The sequence below is a fragment of the Tachyglossus aculeatus genome, chromosome 27 (genome assembly GCF_015852505.1).
Source record: "Tachyglossus aculeatus isolate mTacAcu1 chromosome 27, mTacAcu1.pri, whole genome shotgun sequence".
NCBI classification, from domain to species: domain Eukaryota; kingdom Metazoa; phylum Chordata; class Mammalia; order Monotremata; family Tachyglossidae; genus Tachyglossus; species Tachyglossus aculeatus.
The window spans coordinates 803,374-820,921 of NC_052092.1; the positions used below are offsets into that span (position 1 = coordinate 803,374).

General features: G+C 57.2%; 1 protein-coding gene across 2 annotated transcripts in view; it reads right to left on the bottom strand.

Moving 5' to 3' along the window:
* Positions 1–655: 655 nt before the first annotated feature.
* The window catches only part of ABCA2 (ATP binding cassette subfamily A member 2), an 86,585-nt gene continuing 69,692 nt past the window's right edge, over positions 656–17,548 (bottom strand). The window contains exons 32-50 of one of the 2 annotated variants that reach the window (XM_038767713.1): positions 16,812–17,025; positions 16,090–16,195; positions 15,786–15,897; positions 15,627–15,687; positions 15,240–15,414; positions 14,868–14,983; positions 14,572–14,719; positions 14,334–14,457; positions 14,106–14,238; positions 10,093–10,210; positions 9,698–9,876; positions 8,166–8,307; positions 7,952–8,086; positions 7,352–7,455; positions 7,108–7,200; positions 6,806–6,908; positions 4,674–4,811; positions 4,220–4,426; positions 656–2,139 (exon numbers count right to left, since the gene is read on the bottom strand). In XM_038767713.1, the coding sequence (XP_038623641.1) occupies positions 2,104–2,139; positions 4,220–4,426; positions 4,674–4,811; positions 6,806–6,908; positions 7,108–7,200; positions 7,352–7,455; positions 7,952–8,086; positions 8,166–8,307; positions 9,698–9,876; positions 10,093–10,210; positions 14,106–14,238; positions 14,334–14,457; positions 14,572–14,719; positions 14,868–14,983; positions 15,240–15,414; positions 15,627–15,687; positions 15,786–15,897; positions 16,090–16,195; positions 16,812–17,025 (2,444 nt within the window). In that variant the 3' untranslated portion in view covers positions 656–2,103. The remainder of the gene's footprint in view (positions 2,140–4,219; positions 4,427–4,673; positions 4,812–6,805; positions 6,909–7,107; positions 7,201–7,351; positions 7,456–7,951; positions 8,087–8,165; positions 8,308–9,697; positions 9,877–10,092; positions 10,211–14,105; positions 14,239–14,333; positions 14,458–14,571; positions 14,720–14,867; positions 14,984–15,239; positions 15,415–15,626; positions 15,688–15,785; positions 15,898–16,089; positions 16,196–16,811; positions 17,026–17,548) is intronic. The other variant, XM_038767714.1, reaches the window with a different exon arrangement.

Below are 17,548 nucleotides of genomic sequence, written 5' to 3' on the forward strand. Positions count from 1 at the left end.
GCACAGAGAAGTGACTTGCCCAAAGTCACAGCTGGCAATTGGCGGAGTCGGGAGGGAGGGGGGCAGATAGAAAGGAAAGGAAGGGAGGGGAGACGGAGAAGAGGGGGAAGAGGAAAGAAAAAGATGTCAGGGGACGGAGGAGAGGGAAGGGGGAGTAAAATAAGTTGGCTGCTGTTTCCCATCCAGGGGTGGAGCTTAATCAATCATATTTATTGAGCGCTTACTGTGTGCAGAGCACTGTACTAAGCGCTTGGGAAGTACAAGTTGGCAACATATAGACACGGTCCCTACCCAACAGTGGGCTCACAGTCTACAGCTTAAGTGCCTAGGGCCTCTCCGGAGTTCAATCGTCGCGGCTTAGTGGGAAGAATCTGGGGTTAGGAGACAGAGGTCGTGGGTTCTAATCCCTGCTCCGCTGTGTGACCTTAGGCAAGTCACTTCACTTCTCTGGGCCTCAGTGACCTCATCTTTAAGATGGGGACGAAGACTGTGAGCCCCACGAGGGACAACCTGATCACCTTGTATCTACCCCAGCGCTCTGAAGGGTGCTTGGCGCATAGTAAGCTCTTAAATACCAACATTATTACTGTTATTGCTACGTACACTGTACTAAGCCCTCTGGCCTCACTACCCCACCACACCGCAAACGCCCACGTGACTTCTTTTTCTATTTTATTGAAAACAGACTCCTTTCCCCACGTCTTGCGAGCTCTGTACAGACCCTGTCCCCAGCCGTGCTGCGGAGGGACAGCTGGACGGGCGCTGGGCGAAGCCGGAGAGGGACGACGCTTCCCGCTGGACGTTGAGCGACCGGTCAGTGGCTTGAACGTGGGAGGGAGGGAACCCCGGGGCTGCTTCCCGGGCCTACTCCCAGCCCCCGGATCCCCCTTCCTTCCCTTTCCCACTGCTCCGGGCACCCGTCCTCTCCTCCCGCCCCACCTCCGTGGCCCCAACTCCCTGGCGTGCCCCCTTAAAGCAAAATAAATAGGTTCAATATACACGTTTTCACCCTCCCCGGACAGGAGCCCCACAGAGCGGGCCCCATCTCGTGTCCGGCGGCGGAGAGGAGGAGGTAGCGGCCGGGAGTCCTGGGGTCGGAGGGAGAAGAGCTGGGGTTTGTAAAAAAAAAACGAACAAAAAAGTAACCAGACATTGAGGAAAAGCTGCGATTTTTTCTCCTCCTCACCCCCATCTCTCCCAGGAAGCAGCTTGCCTGGTCCTCCCCAAACCGCTTTCCTTGGTCAGTTGGCCGGGAGTGGGGGGGTGAAGGGGACGGGATGTCCGGTACCCGGGGCTCGCAGGGGTGGAGAGGGAAGAGGAGGGAGAGGGATGGCGGTGAGGGAGGAGGAGGAGGAGGAGATGCCACCGCAATGGCGACACCCGTCACCTCTGGCTCCCAGAACAACCCGACTAGCGTGCCCTCTCTCTCTCTCTCTCCTCCCCGGGTCAGTGCCGATGCCCATCCGGGGCCCTCCGGCCTCCCCCGCCAGCTGCGGGAGACGGGGGGTGGTGGGTAGGACCAGTTGCGAGCCCCCTGAGGCCTGGCCCGGACAGAGGGACGGGCGTCGAGAGCAGAGTCAAGCCTTGCTGGGGACACAGCGACCGGCGGCCCCCCGAGCCTGGGGGTGGGGGGCAAAGCTAATCTGTGTGGGAGCACTGAGGCGGGCCCGCGGCGGGAACCTTCTGTTTGGCACCAGGATCCCCAAGAGTGTCGGGAGGGTGGGCCCCGGCACCCCTAATTCTGGGGTGGGGAGAGGGTGGCGTCCCCCAAACGCGGGCCCAAGCCTGGCTGGAGCAATCCTCTAGTGGGGACCGGGCCCACTCAATCCGGGAATCGCGTCCGACCTCTGTCCGGGCCGAGGCCTAGGACGGCCTCCTCCCCGGCTGCAGACGCTGACGGCCTCTAAACTTTTCCGAATTTCCCAGGGTCGGGGTGGAGAAAGAGAGCTGGGACCTCCGCCATCCCACTCCGGGCCACTAAAGCTCTCCGGGCCGGGGGCCGGCGTGCGCGGGGCCGGCCTTCTCCTCCTCCTCCTCCTCCTGTCCCGCGGAGAAATCCAAACGGTCCCGGACGTCCAGAGGCGGAGCCGGGTCTTGGCTTCTTCAGCACAGGGTGTCCGTGTTGAAGGACAGCTGGGCCTGTGGAAAGAGGGGCAGCCGGACGGTTCAGCCGCTTCTCCCCACCCTCAAGGCCCGACCTAAATCACGCCTCTTCCGAGACGCGGCGTGGACCTAACACGGGCCCAGAAGTCCGCGAGACCTGGGTTCTAATCCTGGACCCGCCGCTTGGTTGCTGCGCGACCTCGGGCGAGTCACTTAATTTCTCCGTGCCTCGTTTTCCTCAAATATAGAACGGGGATAGCTGTACTCCTTCCTTGGACCGTGAGCCCTGTGCGGGACAGGGATATGTTGCCAACTTGTATTTCCCAAGCGCTCAGTCCAGTGCTCTGCACACAGTAAGCGCTCAATAAATACGATTGAATGAATGAATGAATGACTGTGTCTGACCTAAAAAACTTGTACCTATCCCAGTGCTCAGAGCAGCGTGTGACACATAGTGGGCACTTAACAAATACCCTAAAAATGAAGCTTTCCCTGACTAATCTCTCATCTCTTCCCTCTATTTTCCCCCCATTCTGCATCACCGATATGCATACTCGCTAAGCCCTGAGATAACCACCCCAACCACACTTGGCCGCTTCCCCTATCTGTAACTGATTTTATTTTCTGTCTCCCAGACACTATACTGGACGCTCCTCGAGGACAGGGATCCTATCTATGTATCGTATTGTGCTCTCTCAAGATTTTATTTTCTGTCTCCCAGCCACTGTATAATCACCCCAACCACACTTGGCCGCTTCCCCTATCTGTAACTGATTTTATTTTCTGTCTCCCAGCCACTATACTGGACGCTCCTCGAGGACAATACCTATCGTATTGTGCTCTCTCAAGAGTTTACCACAGTCCTTTGCACATAGTACGCCCTCAACAAATACAACTGCCTGATGACGATCGCCCGCCTGGGCTGCCACTGTGGCAAAAGTTCTCTCATCTTATAAAAATAATAATAATTCTTAAGCATTTACTACGTGCCAAGCACTGCACTAAGCACCCAAGTAGATGGTGCTGAATTGTACTTTCCAAGCGCTTAGTACAGTGCTCTGCACACAGTAAGCGCTCAATAAATAGGATCGAATGAATATAGGACCATCATGTCCCACATGGGGCTCACAGTTTAAGTAGGAGGGAGAAAAGGTATTGAATTCCCATTTTACAGATGAGGGAACTGAGGCACAGAGAAGTTAAGTGACTTGTCCAAGGTCACCCCACAGGTACAGGTGGCAGAGCTGGTTTTATTATTATTATTATTATCATAATACACAATATATAATAACATAATAATAACAATATTGATATCCAAGTGCTTACTACATGCTAATCACTGGGGTAGATACAATACAATCCTAATAGACCCGATCCCCACATGGGATCACGGTCTCAGAGAAGCAGCACGGCTCAGTGGAAAGAGCCCGGGCTTTGGAGTGAGGGGTCATGGGTTCAAATCCCGACTCCGCCAACTGTCAGCTGGGTGACTTGGGGCAAGTCACTTCACTTCTCTGTGTCTCAGGGACCTCATCTGTAAAAAGGGGATTAAAACCGCGAGCCCCCCGCGGGCCAACCTGATCACCTGGTAACCTCCCCAGCGCTTAGAACAGTGCTTTGCACATAGTAAATGCTTAATACCATTATTATTATTATTATATTATTATTATTATAATGTGTGCCATGTGTTGCCAATTTGTACTTCCCAAGCGCTTAGTACAGTGCTCTGCACATAGTAAGCGCTCAATAAATACGATTGATTGATTGATTGATTGATTATTATTATTACTACACTGGGGTAGATACAATGCAATCCTAATAGACCCATTATTACTACCCCGGGGCAGATACAGTGCAATCCTAATAGACCCAACCCCGGCCCGGGATCACGGTCTAAGAAAGAGGAAGGACACTAGAACTGAATCCCCACTTTCCAGACGGGGGAACAGGCACGGAGAAGTTACGTGACTCACCCAAGGCCACACAGAAGGCAAGCGGCAGGGCCGGGATTGGAACCCGGGTCCCCCGACCCTCTACCCACCGAGCCACGTCGCCGGACCGGTTCCCGCCCCACCCCACGGGTGGGCCCCGGGCTTCTGCGGGCCGCCGGCCTCACCCTCTCTTCCTCGAAGCTGATGAGCCCCTCGACGTCGGTGTCCAGGTCCTCGGGCTCGTCCGCCACGAGGGCCCGCAGCTCGGTGGGGGCCGCCCGAGGCCGGAGCAGACTTAGGAGGCGGCCCAAGGGGGTCTGGGGGGTGTCCCCCGGCCCGCTCTCCTGCTGCTCCAGGTTGTCGCTCTGCTTCTTGGCGAAGTTCACAAACACCTGGGGCGGGACGACGGGTGACCCTGAGACCTGCCCGGGATCCCCTCTCCAATCAATCCATCAATCCATCGTGCTTATTGAGCGCTTACTGTGTGCAGAGCACTGGACTAAGCGCTTGGGGAGTACGACTTGGCAACATATAGAGACGGTCCCCACCCAACAGTCTACCCTCGGCCCCCGAACCGCGGCCCGAGCTCTCCTCCCCTTCCGCCCCTCGGCCCAAGGAGCGGGGCGGCCGCTCGCTCACGTTGTCCAGGGTGGTCTGGCTGACCGAGTAGTCCTCGATGCCCAGGACGCCCACCACCTGTTCCATCTTGCTGAACACCTGGGCCAGGGAAATCTGCTCCGACTTCAGCTGGTACTGGACCTTGGTGTGGTGCCGCTCCTGGGGAGGGACGTGGGGGGTCAGGGGCTCGGGGAGAGGGACGGGGGGGAGGCCCGGTGTGCCCTCCAATGCTGCAGGTGGCCCGTGGACCGGGGGGCAAGCTGACCTTCCTTCATGGAGGCCCGACTGTCTCCAGACCCATGGAGCCCTGTGGCCCCCGGGGCCCCACTAGAAACACCCACCCTGAGCCTTTTCCACCCTGACTGGAAATAACGGTCCGGAGCCCTGTCTGCCCCTTTCCACCCCAACCGGAAACAACCGTCTAGCGCTTAGTACAGTGCTCTGCACACGGTAAGCACTCAATACGATTGAATGAATGAATGAACCGTCCAGAGCCCTGTCTGCCCCTTTCCACCCGTACCGGAAACAACCGTCAAATGCTTAGTACAGTGCTCTGCACATAGTAAGCACTTAATAAATACGATTGAATGAATGAATGAACTGTCCGGAGCCCTGTCTACCCCTTTCCACCCCGACCGGAAACAACCATCGAGCGCTTAATATAGTGCTCTGCACACAGTAAGCACTCAATACGATTGAATGAATGAATGAACCGTCCAGAGCTCTGTCTGCCCCTTTCCACCCAGACCAGAAACAACCGTCGAGCGCTTAGTACAGTGCTCTGCACACAGTAAGCACTTAATAAATATGATTGAATGAATGAATGAACCGTCCGGAGCCCTGTCTGCCCCTTTCCACCCGGACCAGAAACAACCATCAAGCGCTTAGTACAGTGCTCTGCACACAGTAAGCACTCGATAAATATGATTGAATGAATGAACGAACCATCCGGAGCCCTGTCTGCCCCTTTCCACCCCAAGCGGAAATAACCGTCGAGCACTTAGTACAGTGCTCTGCCCACAGTAAGCACTCGATAAATATGATCAAGTGAATGAATGAACCATCCAGAGCCCTGTCTGCCCCCTTTCCACGCGGAGCAGAAACAACCGTCGAGCGCTTAGTACAGTGCTCTGCACACAGTAAGCACTTAATAAACATGATTGAATGAATGAATGAACCGTCCGGAGCCCTGTCTGCCCCTTTCCACCCCGAGCGGAAATAACCATCGAGCGCTTAGTACAGTGCTCTGCACACAGTTAGCACTCGATAAATATGATTGAGTGAATGCATGAACCATCCGGAGCCCTGTCTGCCCCTTTCCACCCGGACCGGAAACAACCGTCGAGCGCTTAGTACAGTGCTCTGCCCACAGTAAGCACTCGATAAATACGATCGAATGAATGAATGAACCGTCCGGAGCCCTGTCTGCCCCTTTCCACCCGTACCGGAAACAACCGTCGAGCGCTTAGTACAGTGCTCTGCCCACAGTAAGCACTCGATAAATACGATCGAATGAATGAATGAACCGTCCAGAGCCCTGTCTGCCCCCTTTCCACGCTGAGCGGAAACAACCACCGAGCGCTTAGTACAGTGCTCTGCACACAGTTAGCACTCAATAAATATGATTGAGTGAATGCATGAACCATCCGGAGCCCTGTCTGCCCCTTTCCACCCGTACCGGAAACAACCGTCGAGCGCTTAGTACAGTGCTCTGCACACAGTTAGCACTCGATAAATATGATTGAGTGAATGCATGAACCATCCGGAGCCCTGTCTGCCCCTTTCCACCCGGACCGGAAACAACCGTCGAGCGCTTAGTACAGTGCTCTGCCCACAGTAAGCACTCGATAAATACGATCGAATGAACGAATGAACCGTCCGGAGCCCTGTCTGCCCTTACTGGCCTGACCGGAAACGTCCTCCCGGCCTCTCTGCCGGAAATATCCATCCGGAGCCCCGTCCCCGCATCCGCGACGTCCAAAACCCCGTCTCCCCGTCTGCTCCGCCTGGAAGCATCCATCCGGAGCCCCGTCCGCCCCGTCGGAAAACACCAAATCCGGAGCCCAGTCTCTGTGTACCCCGCCGGAAACATCCCTTCTGGCCCGAAGCAGGCCCCGCCAGACCGAGCGGTCCCGCCGCCGAAGGTCGCTCACCTTGAGCACGGCCTCCGGGAAGTTGCGGTTGATGAACCTCACCACCTCTTTGACGCTCAGGCTGGTCTTGGTCCTCACCGTGATCATATAGCCGTCCCCAAACCTGGGCGGGGGTAGCGGGGGACCCCCCTCAGCGGCCGGGCTCGCCTCCCCCGGGATCCGTCCCTCCCCTCGGAAGAGGAGTCCGGGCCGTTCCCCCCCAGCGGTTTCCGAGCTGGGACCGCAGCCCTTCATTCATTCATTCCATCGTATTTACTGAGCGCTTCCTGTGTGCAGGGCACTGGACTAAGCGCTTCCCTCACCTGTTCTTCAGGTGCTGGATGCTGCCCAGGCACTTGAGCCGTCCGTTCACCATGATGGCCAGGCGCGTGCAGAGGGCCTCACACTCCTCCATGCTGCGGGGGAGAGAGAGGGGGCTGAACTAGGGAGTGGGGCTGTTGTGCTGGACTCTCCCAAGCGCTTAGTACAGCGCTCTGTGCACGGTGAGCGCTCAGTAGACACCACCGATTGGTGGAGGGGTAAGGAGAGGAGGCGGGGGCTGCCGACCTGTGCGACGTCAACACCACGGAGCGGCCCGTCTTGATGATGTCCAGGATGAGGTTCCACAGGAAGCGCCGGGCCTTGGGATCCATGCCCGTGGTGGGCTCGTCCTGGGAGCGCGGGATGACGGGCGTCAGCCTCCGTGCCCCTCCCCGGCTCTCCTAGCTACTCCGCTCCGGGACGTGGGGCGGGAGAGGTCAGGGGTCGGGAGGAGGGCTCTCCCCCACAGCTGGGGTCACGAGGGACCGGCTGGGAGACCCGCGAGGGCCGGGGGCTTGGGGGGATTCCCGCCGCCCCAATCCGGGAAGATCTGACGACTCGACACCCGGCCACACGTTCTGTCGTCTGCGAGCCCGCTGTCGGGCAGGGACCGTCTCTAGACGTCGCCGACTTGGGCTTCCCAAGCGCTCGGTGCAGTGCTCTGCACACAGTAAGCGCTCGATAAATACGACTGAGTGACCGGATCCGGGCCGGCCGTGTCCTTCCGTCCGGGGGGCCGCGTCCACCGGCCGGACAGGGCCGGCCGGCGGATCCCGGGATGTGCCAGGTCGGCTGCGTCCATCCTCCATCCCCGTGGGTCCCGGGAAGCCCCCGCCATGCCCTCACCAGGAAGATGAAGGCGGGGTAGCCGATGAGGGCGATGGCGGTGGACAGCTTCCGCTTATTGCCGCCGCTGTAGGTGCCCGCGGGCTTGTCCGCGTACTGCCGCAGCTCCAGCTTCTCCAGGGCCCACTTGACCACCTGAGGACAGGGGACGGTGGGCGCGGGACGAGGGAGCGGGGCCCCGTCCGGCTTTCCCCGCGGGCCCCCCGCCGCTCACCCGCTCCTCGTCCTTCCAGGGGATCCCCCGCAGCCGCGTGTAGAGCTGCAGGTGCTCCCGGGCCGTCAGCTCGTCGAACAGCGCGTCGAACTGCGGGCAGTAGCCCACGCTCTGCTGCACCTGCAGCAGCTCCTTCAGGACGCTACGGGGGCGGGAGGGGAGACGCTCTTCACGACCCCGCGCCGGGCGGGACCCCGCCACCCCTCATCAATCGATCGTATTTAGTGAGCGCTCACTGCGTGCAGAGCACCGGACCAAGCGCTTGGGAAGTCCAAGTTGGCAACATCTATTTATTTTATTTTGTTAGTCTGTTTGGTTTTGTTCTCTGTCTCCCCCTTTTAGACCGTGTGCCCGCTGTTGGGTAGGGACTGTCTCTAGATGTTGCCAATTTGTACTTCCCAAGCGCTTAGTACAGTGCTCTGCACATAGTAAGCGCTGATGATAATAGCATTTATTAAGCACTTACTATGTGCAAAGCACTGTTCTAAGCACTGAGGGAGATACAAGGTGATCAGGTTGTCCCACAGGGGGCTCACAGTCTTCATCCCCATTTTACAGATGAGGGAACTGAGGCCCAGAGAAGCAAAGTGACTTGCCCAAAGTCACACAGCTGACAAGTGGCAGAGCCGGGATTTGAACCCACGACCTCTGACTCCAAAGCCCGGGCTCTTTCCACTGAGCCACGCTGCTTCTCTCAATAAATACGATTGATGATGATGATGATGATGTATATATGTCTGTACATATTTATTACTCTATTCATTTATTTATTTTACTTGTACATATCTATTCTGTTCATTTTGTTTTGTTAGTATGTTTGGTTTTGTTCTCTGTCTCCCCCTTTTAGACTGTGAGCCCACTGTTGGGTAGGGACTGTCTCTATGTGTTGCCAATTTGTACTTCCCAAGCGCTTAGTCCAGTGCTCTGCACATAGTAAGCGCTCAATAAATACGATTGATGATGATGATGATGATGTATATATGTCTGTACATATTTATTACTCTATTCATTTATTTATTTTACTTGTACATATCTATTCTGTTTATTTTATTTTGTTAGTATGTTTGGTTTTGTTCTCTGGCTCCCCCTTTTAGACTGTGAGCCCACCGTTGGGTAGGGACTGTCTCTATGTGTTGCCAATTTGTACTTCCCAAGCGCTTAGTACAGTGCTCTGCACATAGCAAGCGCTCAATAAATACGATTGATGATGATGATGATGATCTAGAGACGGTCCCTTGCCCGACAGTGGGCTCACAGTCTAGAAGATGGGAGGGAGGATGAATAGAGCAGGCCCGCGCTCTACAAGTTGGCAACATCTAGAGACAGTCCCTACCCAACAGTGGGCTCACAGTCTAAAAGGGGGAGACAGAGGACAAAACCAAACGTACTAGCAAAATAAAATAAATAGAATAGATAGGTACAAGCAAAATAAATAAATGTGCGAGAAACAAGATGGCGCCTCCAAGTCCGGCTGGGCCTCAGGTGGCTCCCCCCGGCCTCACCTCGGCTCCCCCCCCCCCCGCCGCCGGCACCTGTGCCCGTTGATGAAGGCCTCGCCCCCCGTGGTGCTCTCGTCCCCCGTCAGCATCTTGAAAGTGCTCGTCTTGCCGGCCCCGTTGACGCCCAGGAGGCCGAAGCACTCCCCGGGACGCACCCCCACGCACAGCCGGTCCACGGCCAGGATGCGCCCCATCTTGCGGGACTTGTACACCTGCCCGGGGGGGGAGGGGGGCGGCCATGGAGGTGGGGACCCCCCCCCCCGCCCCAACTGCAACCGCCCGACCCCAGCTCCGCATCCCCTGGGGTGGCACACCAGGGCTGCCCCTTCCAACCCCGGGCCGGAGGCCGAACCAGCCTGGCGCCTCCCCCTCCCCTCACTCCTGGTCTTCCCCATCCTCCCTACATCCCCATCCTCCCTCCCCCTCACCTTGGTCAGGTTCTCAATCTTCAGCATGTCGTTGTCGGCGTCTCCCCGCAATACCCGCTGGCGCTCGCTGGCCACGTCTACGTCGTCTTCGATGGGCTTGGTGGACACGGGCATCCTCCTGGGGAAGGACGGGGGCACGTGGGGCACCTCCCCTCCAACCCCCGGCCCTCGGCCAGACTCGATCCTCCTCCAGGGGACGGGGGACCCTGAGTGGCCGCCGGACCACAATAATAATAATAATAATCATGGTACTTGCTAAGCGCTTACTGGGTGCCAGGCCGGGGTGGATAATAATAATAATAATGATGGCATTTGTTAAGCGCTTACTATGTGCCGAGCACCGTTCTAAGCGCTGGGGGGATACAAGATGATCAGGTTGGGGCTCACAGTCTTAACCCCCATTTTCCAGCTGAGGGAACCGAGGTTCAGAGAAGCTGTGACTCGCCCAAGATCCCACAGCGGACCCGTGGCGGAGCCAGGATTAGAACCCACGTCCCCTGACTCCCAAGCCTGGGCTCTAGCCGCTGAGACACGCTGCTTCTCTAATACAAGCAAATCATCATCATCATCATCATCAATCGTATTTATTGAGCGCTTACTGTGTGCAGAGCACTGGACTAAGCACTTGGGAAGTCCAAGTTGGCAACATATAGAGACAGTCCCTACCCAGCAGTAGGCTCACAGTCTAAAACGGGGAGACAGAGAACAAAACCAAACAAAATAAAATGAATAGAATAGATATGTACAAGTAAAATAAATAAATTGGACACAGTCCCTGTCCCCCGTGGGGCTCACGGTCTCCATCCCCATTTTCCAGATGAGGTCACTGAGGCCCAGAGAAGTGAAGTGACTTGTCCGAGGTCACACGGCAGGCAAGCTGGCAGAGCCGGGATCGGAGGCCGTGAGCTCCTGACTCCCAGGGCCGGCCGGGCTAGATTTGTTACGCCAAACACCAGGTGCCGAGGAGGAGAGCACCATGCTTGCAGCGGGATGACGATGAACATACTTCATGCTGCTGCCCGGATTATCTTTGTCCAGAAACGCTCTGGGCATGTTACTCCCCTCTTATAAAATCTCCAGTGGCTCCCAATCAATCTGGGCATCAGGCAGAAACTCCTCACCCTGGGCTTCCAGGCTGGCCATCCATCCCCTGGCCCCCTCCTACCTCACCTCCCTTCTGTCCTTCTCCAGCCCAGCCCGCACCCTCCGCTCCTCCGCTGCTAATCTCCTCACCATTAGGCCTCGTTCTCGCCTGTCCCGCCATCGACCCCCGGCCCACGTCCTCCCCCGGGCCTGGAATGCCCCCAATCCCTCTGCCCACCCGCCAAGCTCGCTCTCTTCCTCCCTTCAAGGCCCTGCTGAGAGCTCACCTCCTCCAGGAGGCCTTCCCAGACTGAGCCCCTTCCTTCCTCTCCCCCTCGTCCCCCTCTCCATCCCCCCCATCTTACCTCCTTCCCTTCCCCACAGCACCTGTATATATGGATATATGTTTGTACATATTTATTACTCTATTTATTTATTTTACTTGTACATACTTATTCTATTTATTTTATTTTGTTAGTATGTTTGGTTTTGTTCTCTGTCTCCCCCTTTTAGACTGTGAGCCCACTGTTGGGTAGGGACTGTCTCTATATGTTGCCAATTTGTACTTCCCAAGCGCTTAGTACAGTGCTCTGCATATAGTAAGCACTCAATAAATACGATTGATGATGATGATGATGACTAATAAACTCCTCCTTCACGGTATCTTCTCATTGTGGGCAGAGAGCATATCTTCCAACTTGGTTACATTGGACTCTCCCGAGCACTCAGTACAGTCCTCTGCACGCAGTGAGCGCTCAACGAATACCACTCATCGATCGGACCTCTGGTCTTCGGGGCTCTGCCGTTTTAATTTAAACAGAATTTGTCCTCCCACCCAAACCCTATCCTTCCCAAGACTTTCTCATCGCTGTAGACAACGCCGCATACTGTGGCATTTCTTTCGACTCATCTCTCTCCTTCAATAATAATAATGATGGCATTTATTCAGCGCTTACTATGTGCTGTCCTAAGCGCTGGGGAGGTTACAAGGTGATCGGGTTGTCCCACGGGGGGCTCACAGTCTTCATCCCCATTTTCCAGATGAGGTCACTGAGGCTCGAGAATAATGATAATAATAAAGGCATTTATTAAGCGCTTACTATGTGCAAAGCACTGTTTTAAGCGCTGGGGTAGATACAAGGTAATCAAGTTGTCCCATGTGGGGCTCACAGTCTTCATCCCCATTTTCCAGATGAGGTCACTGAGGCTCGAGAATAATAATAATAATAAGGGCATTTATTAAGCTCTTACTATGTGCAAAGCACTGTTCTAAGCGCTGGGGCAGATACAAGGTAATCAAGTTGTCCCATGTGGGGCTCACAGACTTAATGCCCATTTTCCAGATGAGGTAGCTGAGGCCCAGAGAAGTGAAGTCACACAGCCGACAGTTGGCGGAGCCGGGATTTGAACCCACGACCTCTGACTCCAAAGCCCGGGCTCTTTCCATTGAGCCACGCTGCTTCTCTGCTGCTTCAACCTGCCTAGTCAGTCTGCACCAAATTCTATCGCTAAAATCCGCCCTTTCCTCTCCACCCAAACTGCTACCACATTACTCGGAGCCCTTATTTTTTCTCACCCACGCTGCTTCATCGGCCTCCGTGTTTTCCCCGCTCCAGCCCAAATTTCCCTCCGCCGCTCGGATCATTAGTTTGCACAAGCGTTCAGTCCAGCTTTCCCCACTTCTCCAAATCCTCCAATGTTGCTCATCTACCTCTGCATCAGACAGAAAGTCCTTACCGTCGGCTTGAAAGCCCTCAATCCCCTTGCCCCCTCCTACCTTCCCTCTCTGATTTCTTATGGCAACCAGGCCCGCACATTTGGCCCCTCTAAATGCCGACCTATTCACTATCCCTCGAACCCGTTTCCCCCGTCCTGCCTCTGGCCTGGACATCCGTCCCCCTTCATATCCGACAGACCACCGCTCTCCCCTCCTTCAGAGACTTCCTGAAAACACATCTCTTCCAAGCGACCTTCCCTAAGTCCTCATTTCCTCTTCTTCTGCACTGTCCTTGCACTTTGATTTGCTCCCTTTATCCGCCTCTCTCTCACCCCCACAGCACTTGTGTAGGTGTCTGTAATTTATTTATTACTATTAATACCCGTCTCCCCCTCACCGCTAGAACGTAAACCTCGTTGTGGGCAGGGAACGTATCTACCACCTCCCGGCCGTTGTCCTCTCCCGAGTGCTTAGTACAGCAGCTCTGCTCGCCGTAAGCACTCAATAAACAGACCGATTCTACCTTCACAACATCTCCAGAATCCACTCCTTCACGCTACAGCCTGGATCGTTTTTCAAAACTCTATCTCTCCAGCCTTCAAAAACCTCCAGCGATTGCCCAAGAGCCTCCGCATCAGACAGAAATTCCTTCCCATCCTCTTTAAAGCGCTCCATCAGCTCTCCCGCTCCTATCTCCTCTTCCACTACAACCCGATCCGCGTACTTCACTCCTCTAACCCGACCTACTTATTTTCTTTCCATCTCATCTCTTTCGCCACCGGCTCCTCGCTCTCATCCTTCCTCGGGCCCGGAACTCCTTCCCCGTCGACATCCCGACGGACCACCGCTCTTCCCACCTTCAAAGACCTTCTAAAAATCACATCTCCGCTGAGAGGCCTTCCCTGACGAACCCCTCGTCTCCCCACGGAGGGGAACGGACCCGATGGCTCTTCGGGGCAAGGGGCCCGTCTCTCTCAGGGATGGCAACCCCTGGCCCGACCGGCTTAAGGTCCTATGGAGACGGCCTGGGCGGAAAAGGCGACCGTTGGCCCAAATGGGGCCAACCGGGAAATCTCTTTCATCTCCACCCCTTCCTCTTGGCTCTGCTCTGGAGATTCTGGGCCGGAGTCAACTGGCGGGCCATCGTGACTCTTCCCCCGAACGCACCGGCCGGCCGGCTCCCTCCCTAGCCCTCGCCCCGTCCCGGACTCACTGCGGCTGACGCAGGAAATTGTACTGGCACATGATGGTGATGAAGAAGCCGACGAAGCCCTCGATCGTCATGGCGACCAGCCCACGGGTGACAATGTCCCATTCGAAGGGAGATTTGATCTTGTCGAACTGCCCTGCGGGGCGAGGGACGGATGGGAGCCGTGCTCGGCCAGGCCGTTTCCCTCCCACAGAAGGACCCCCGAGGGCGGCCCCCCGGCTCCCCACGCACCGATCTTGGCATAGTATTCGTTGATGTACTCGTTGTACGCCATCTCCATGAGCCCGTGGCCCAGGTTGTAATTGGGGAAGACGAGGAAGCAACTCTTCAGGTAACTGTTCACCACCTTCAGGTCCTGAGGGGAGGAGGGTGCGGCGGGAGCGGGGTTCAGCCTGGCTGGGCCTTCCCGGCAAGACCGCGCCCCCGGTTTCCCTTGGAAGTCCCTCCGCGGCCCCCCGCCTCCAGATACCTTGTCGTGCTCAAAGAGCTGGAGCAGGAAGGTGGCCACGGTGGCGGTGATTCCGATGAAGAGGTTGATGACGATGAGGAAGACGTAGGCCGAACTGGGCACCTCGAACCAGAAGGACGCCGGGTACATGATGGGGGTGATGGACCAGCTGGGGGTGAGGAGGTTGGGGAGCGGTCAGTGCCCGGGCATCTTGGGATGTGGGGCTGGGGCATCGTTCCCGAGTGACGTTCCCAGTCTCCACTCCATCCCAAGGAGTCCGGACTGGGGAGGGAGACCAGAAGTAGGGGCAAACGTACCCGTAGAGCAGGAAGAGGGAGAGGACGGCGGGGAAGTTGGTCGGGGAAGTGTACGCGGGGAGATCGAACACGAAAAGGATCATGATGCAACACGTGGCCGGGACTAAGTAGTTCAGCTGCAAGGCAAGCGGGGTGGGAAACCGAGGTCAGGGAAGGCCACCCTGTGCCCCCTGGGATTCTGGGTCACCCCAGGCCCGGACCTCAAGGACGGAGTCCCGGGGGGTCCCGAAGCTCCCTCCCACACCGGGCCGCCCGTCCCACCGCGGTCTCCCTCCTCAGACTGCTTCGCGGGTCCGGGAGGGGTTGGTCCGATCGGTCCCTGGGGTCAGAAAGCCCAGGCGACGATTGGAGGGGGGGGGGCTCGGGTCTCACCATGTCCCACACGTAGTTGGCCAGCCAGTAGATGACGGGGCTGCAGCCGCTGACAAACTGTAGATGCTTGGCCTTGGTGGCCTTCTCGGCCACCAGAAAGACCACGAAACTGGCCGGCACGAAGGACATGGCCACGATGACGAAGATGGCGATGACCACGTCCGTGCCCTGCAGCCTGGGGGGACGCGAGAGGGGGCAGGGGGTGTCTCACCATCAGCACCCAGGACCTTGTCTACATCCTTCCCTCTGCCTATACTGAGTGCATACTACGTGCAGAGCGCCGTACTAAGCGCTCAGTAAGGCTCAGTGCCAGCCCTGCTTTGGCATTCTGTGGCTCGGGAAGTCCCATCCCCTCGCCCTCCCCGGCAGGAGCCCCTCGGGACATACAAATAATCCAGGGAGAGGCTGGCACTTGTCTTGTTCATGGGATGGTTGGTGACGGTGATGCCTGCGGTGGAGGAGAAAGGGGAGAAGTCAGAAGCGGGCACCGGGGCCTTGTCCCTCGGCGGGCGGCCGCGACTGCGCCTCGGCGGGCCGGCTGCTCACCGAAAGTGGCCGGGTTCCCCTTGCTTTTGGGCAGGTTGGCGCGGAGGATGGCGTTGTTGAGGGTGTTGAGGTAGGTGGGCATGCTGTGATAGCCTTTGTTGTTGTAGAAGACCTGAGGGAGGGGAAGCGGAGCCCGGCCCCGGGACCCGGTCAGAGGGGACACCGGTCCTAATCGGAGTCTGGAGGGCGGACGAGGCTGGGGCTGCTTCAGGCTTGGGGGGGTGGGCAGCGACCAGCCCCTGCCCACCGGAGGGGCAGCAGGCGGGGGTGTGGGCTGTCGGACCCGTGGGCCCGGGCTCTCTACCTGGGCCGTTCGTCGCACGGCGATCTTCCGCACCAGGGGAGGGGCCTGGGCCCCAAACGATGCTGGGATGGACTTCTGGATGTTGCCGAAGGTGACGGCTCCGTAGCTGGAGGGGAAGAGGGGACGCTGTGAGGGACGCTTGACCCTTGCCCCTGATCTGAGACCCTCCCCCTTAAACCGGGAGTCCCAGGCGGGGCAGGGGGCCGTGTCTTATCTGATGACCTTGAATGTCCCCGGTGCCCAGGCACACAGCACGTGCTTCCGATCAATTACAGTTATTATAATAATAATGATGATGGTATTTGTTAAGCGCTTACTATGTGCCAAGCACTGTTCTAAGCGCTGGGGGAGATACAAGGTAATCAGGTTGTCCCACGTGGGGCTCACAGTCTTCTCCCCCGTTTGACAGATGAGGGAACTGAGGCCCAGAGAAGTGACTTCCCCAAGTCACCCAGCTGACAAGCGGTGGAGCCGGGATTAGAACTCATGACCTCTGGCCCCCAAGCCCGGGCTCTTTCCGTTGACCCACGCTGCTTCTCTACTGTTAATTGAGACAGAGCTCTCCTCTTGAACCCTTGCAGCGTTCTGGAAGCCTTCTCTGCCTCCGCGCCCCCCAAGTTCAGAGCCCCTGACCACCCCGCCAAGTGCCAGAAGACCCCCACCCTCGGGCAGGCCAGCCCCATCCCATTTGGGCCCCCTCCCCAGGCTCCCACTCCCCTGACCGGTGCAGTCGGAAGCGGTCCGAGGTGTACAGCAGATACTCCGAGACGTTGCGTCCGGTGACGTCCACCAAGATGTCCCCGGTCACTACTTTGACCTGGGGCGGGCGGCCGCCCACGCCGCTGGGGCAGGAGAAGCCCGTTCCTTGCATGGAGCAGGTGCACTTGATGGGCTCGTGGACGGTGCGGGGCAGGGCCGGGCCGGACGTCGCCGTCTCTGCGGGCAGAACCAGGGGCTCCCTGAGGACCGTCCCGGCCGGGCCGCGCTCAGCCCAGACCCCGCGGACAGAGCCGGCTCCGGAGCCCACAGGGAGGGCCAGTTCCCGAATTTGCAGAGAGACCCAGCTCGGAGAGAGCAGAGACGGCCGGCTCCGGACGGAGACCACCCCGGGCTGGGATGGCTCTGGCTAGTTAAAGCGAAAGGCCCGGGTATCAACTGCCAATCCCGGAATCCACCCCGACGCTCGGCACGTAGTACACAACTTGACAAACGTCACAACTCCCAAATCCCAGCTCCGCCAACTGTCATCTGTGTGACTTTGGGCAAGTCGTTTCACTTCTCTGTGCCTCAGTTACCTCATCTGCAAAATGGGGATTAAAATTGTGAGCCCCCTGCCGTGGGACAACCTGATCACCTTGTAACCTCCCCAGCGCTTAGAACAGGGCTTTGCACATAGTAAGCGCTTAACAAATACCAACATTATTATTATTATTATTAATTGCTATTATTATTAGTCTCC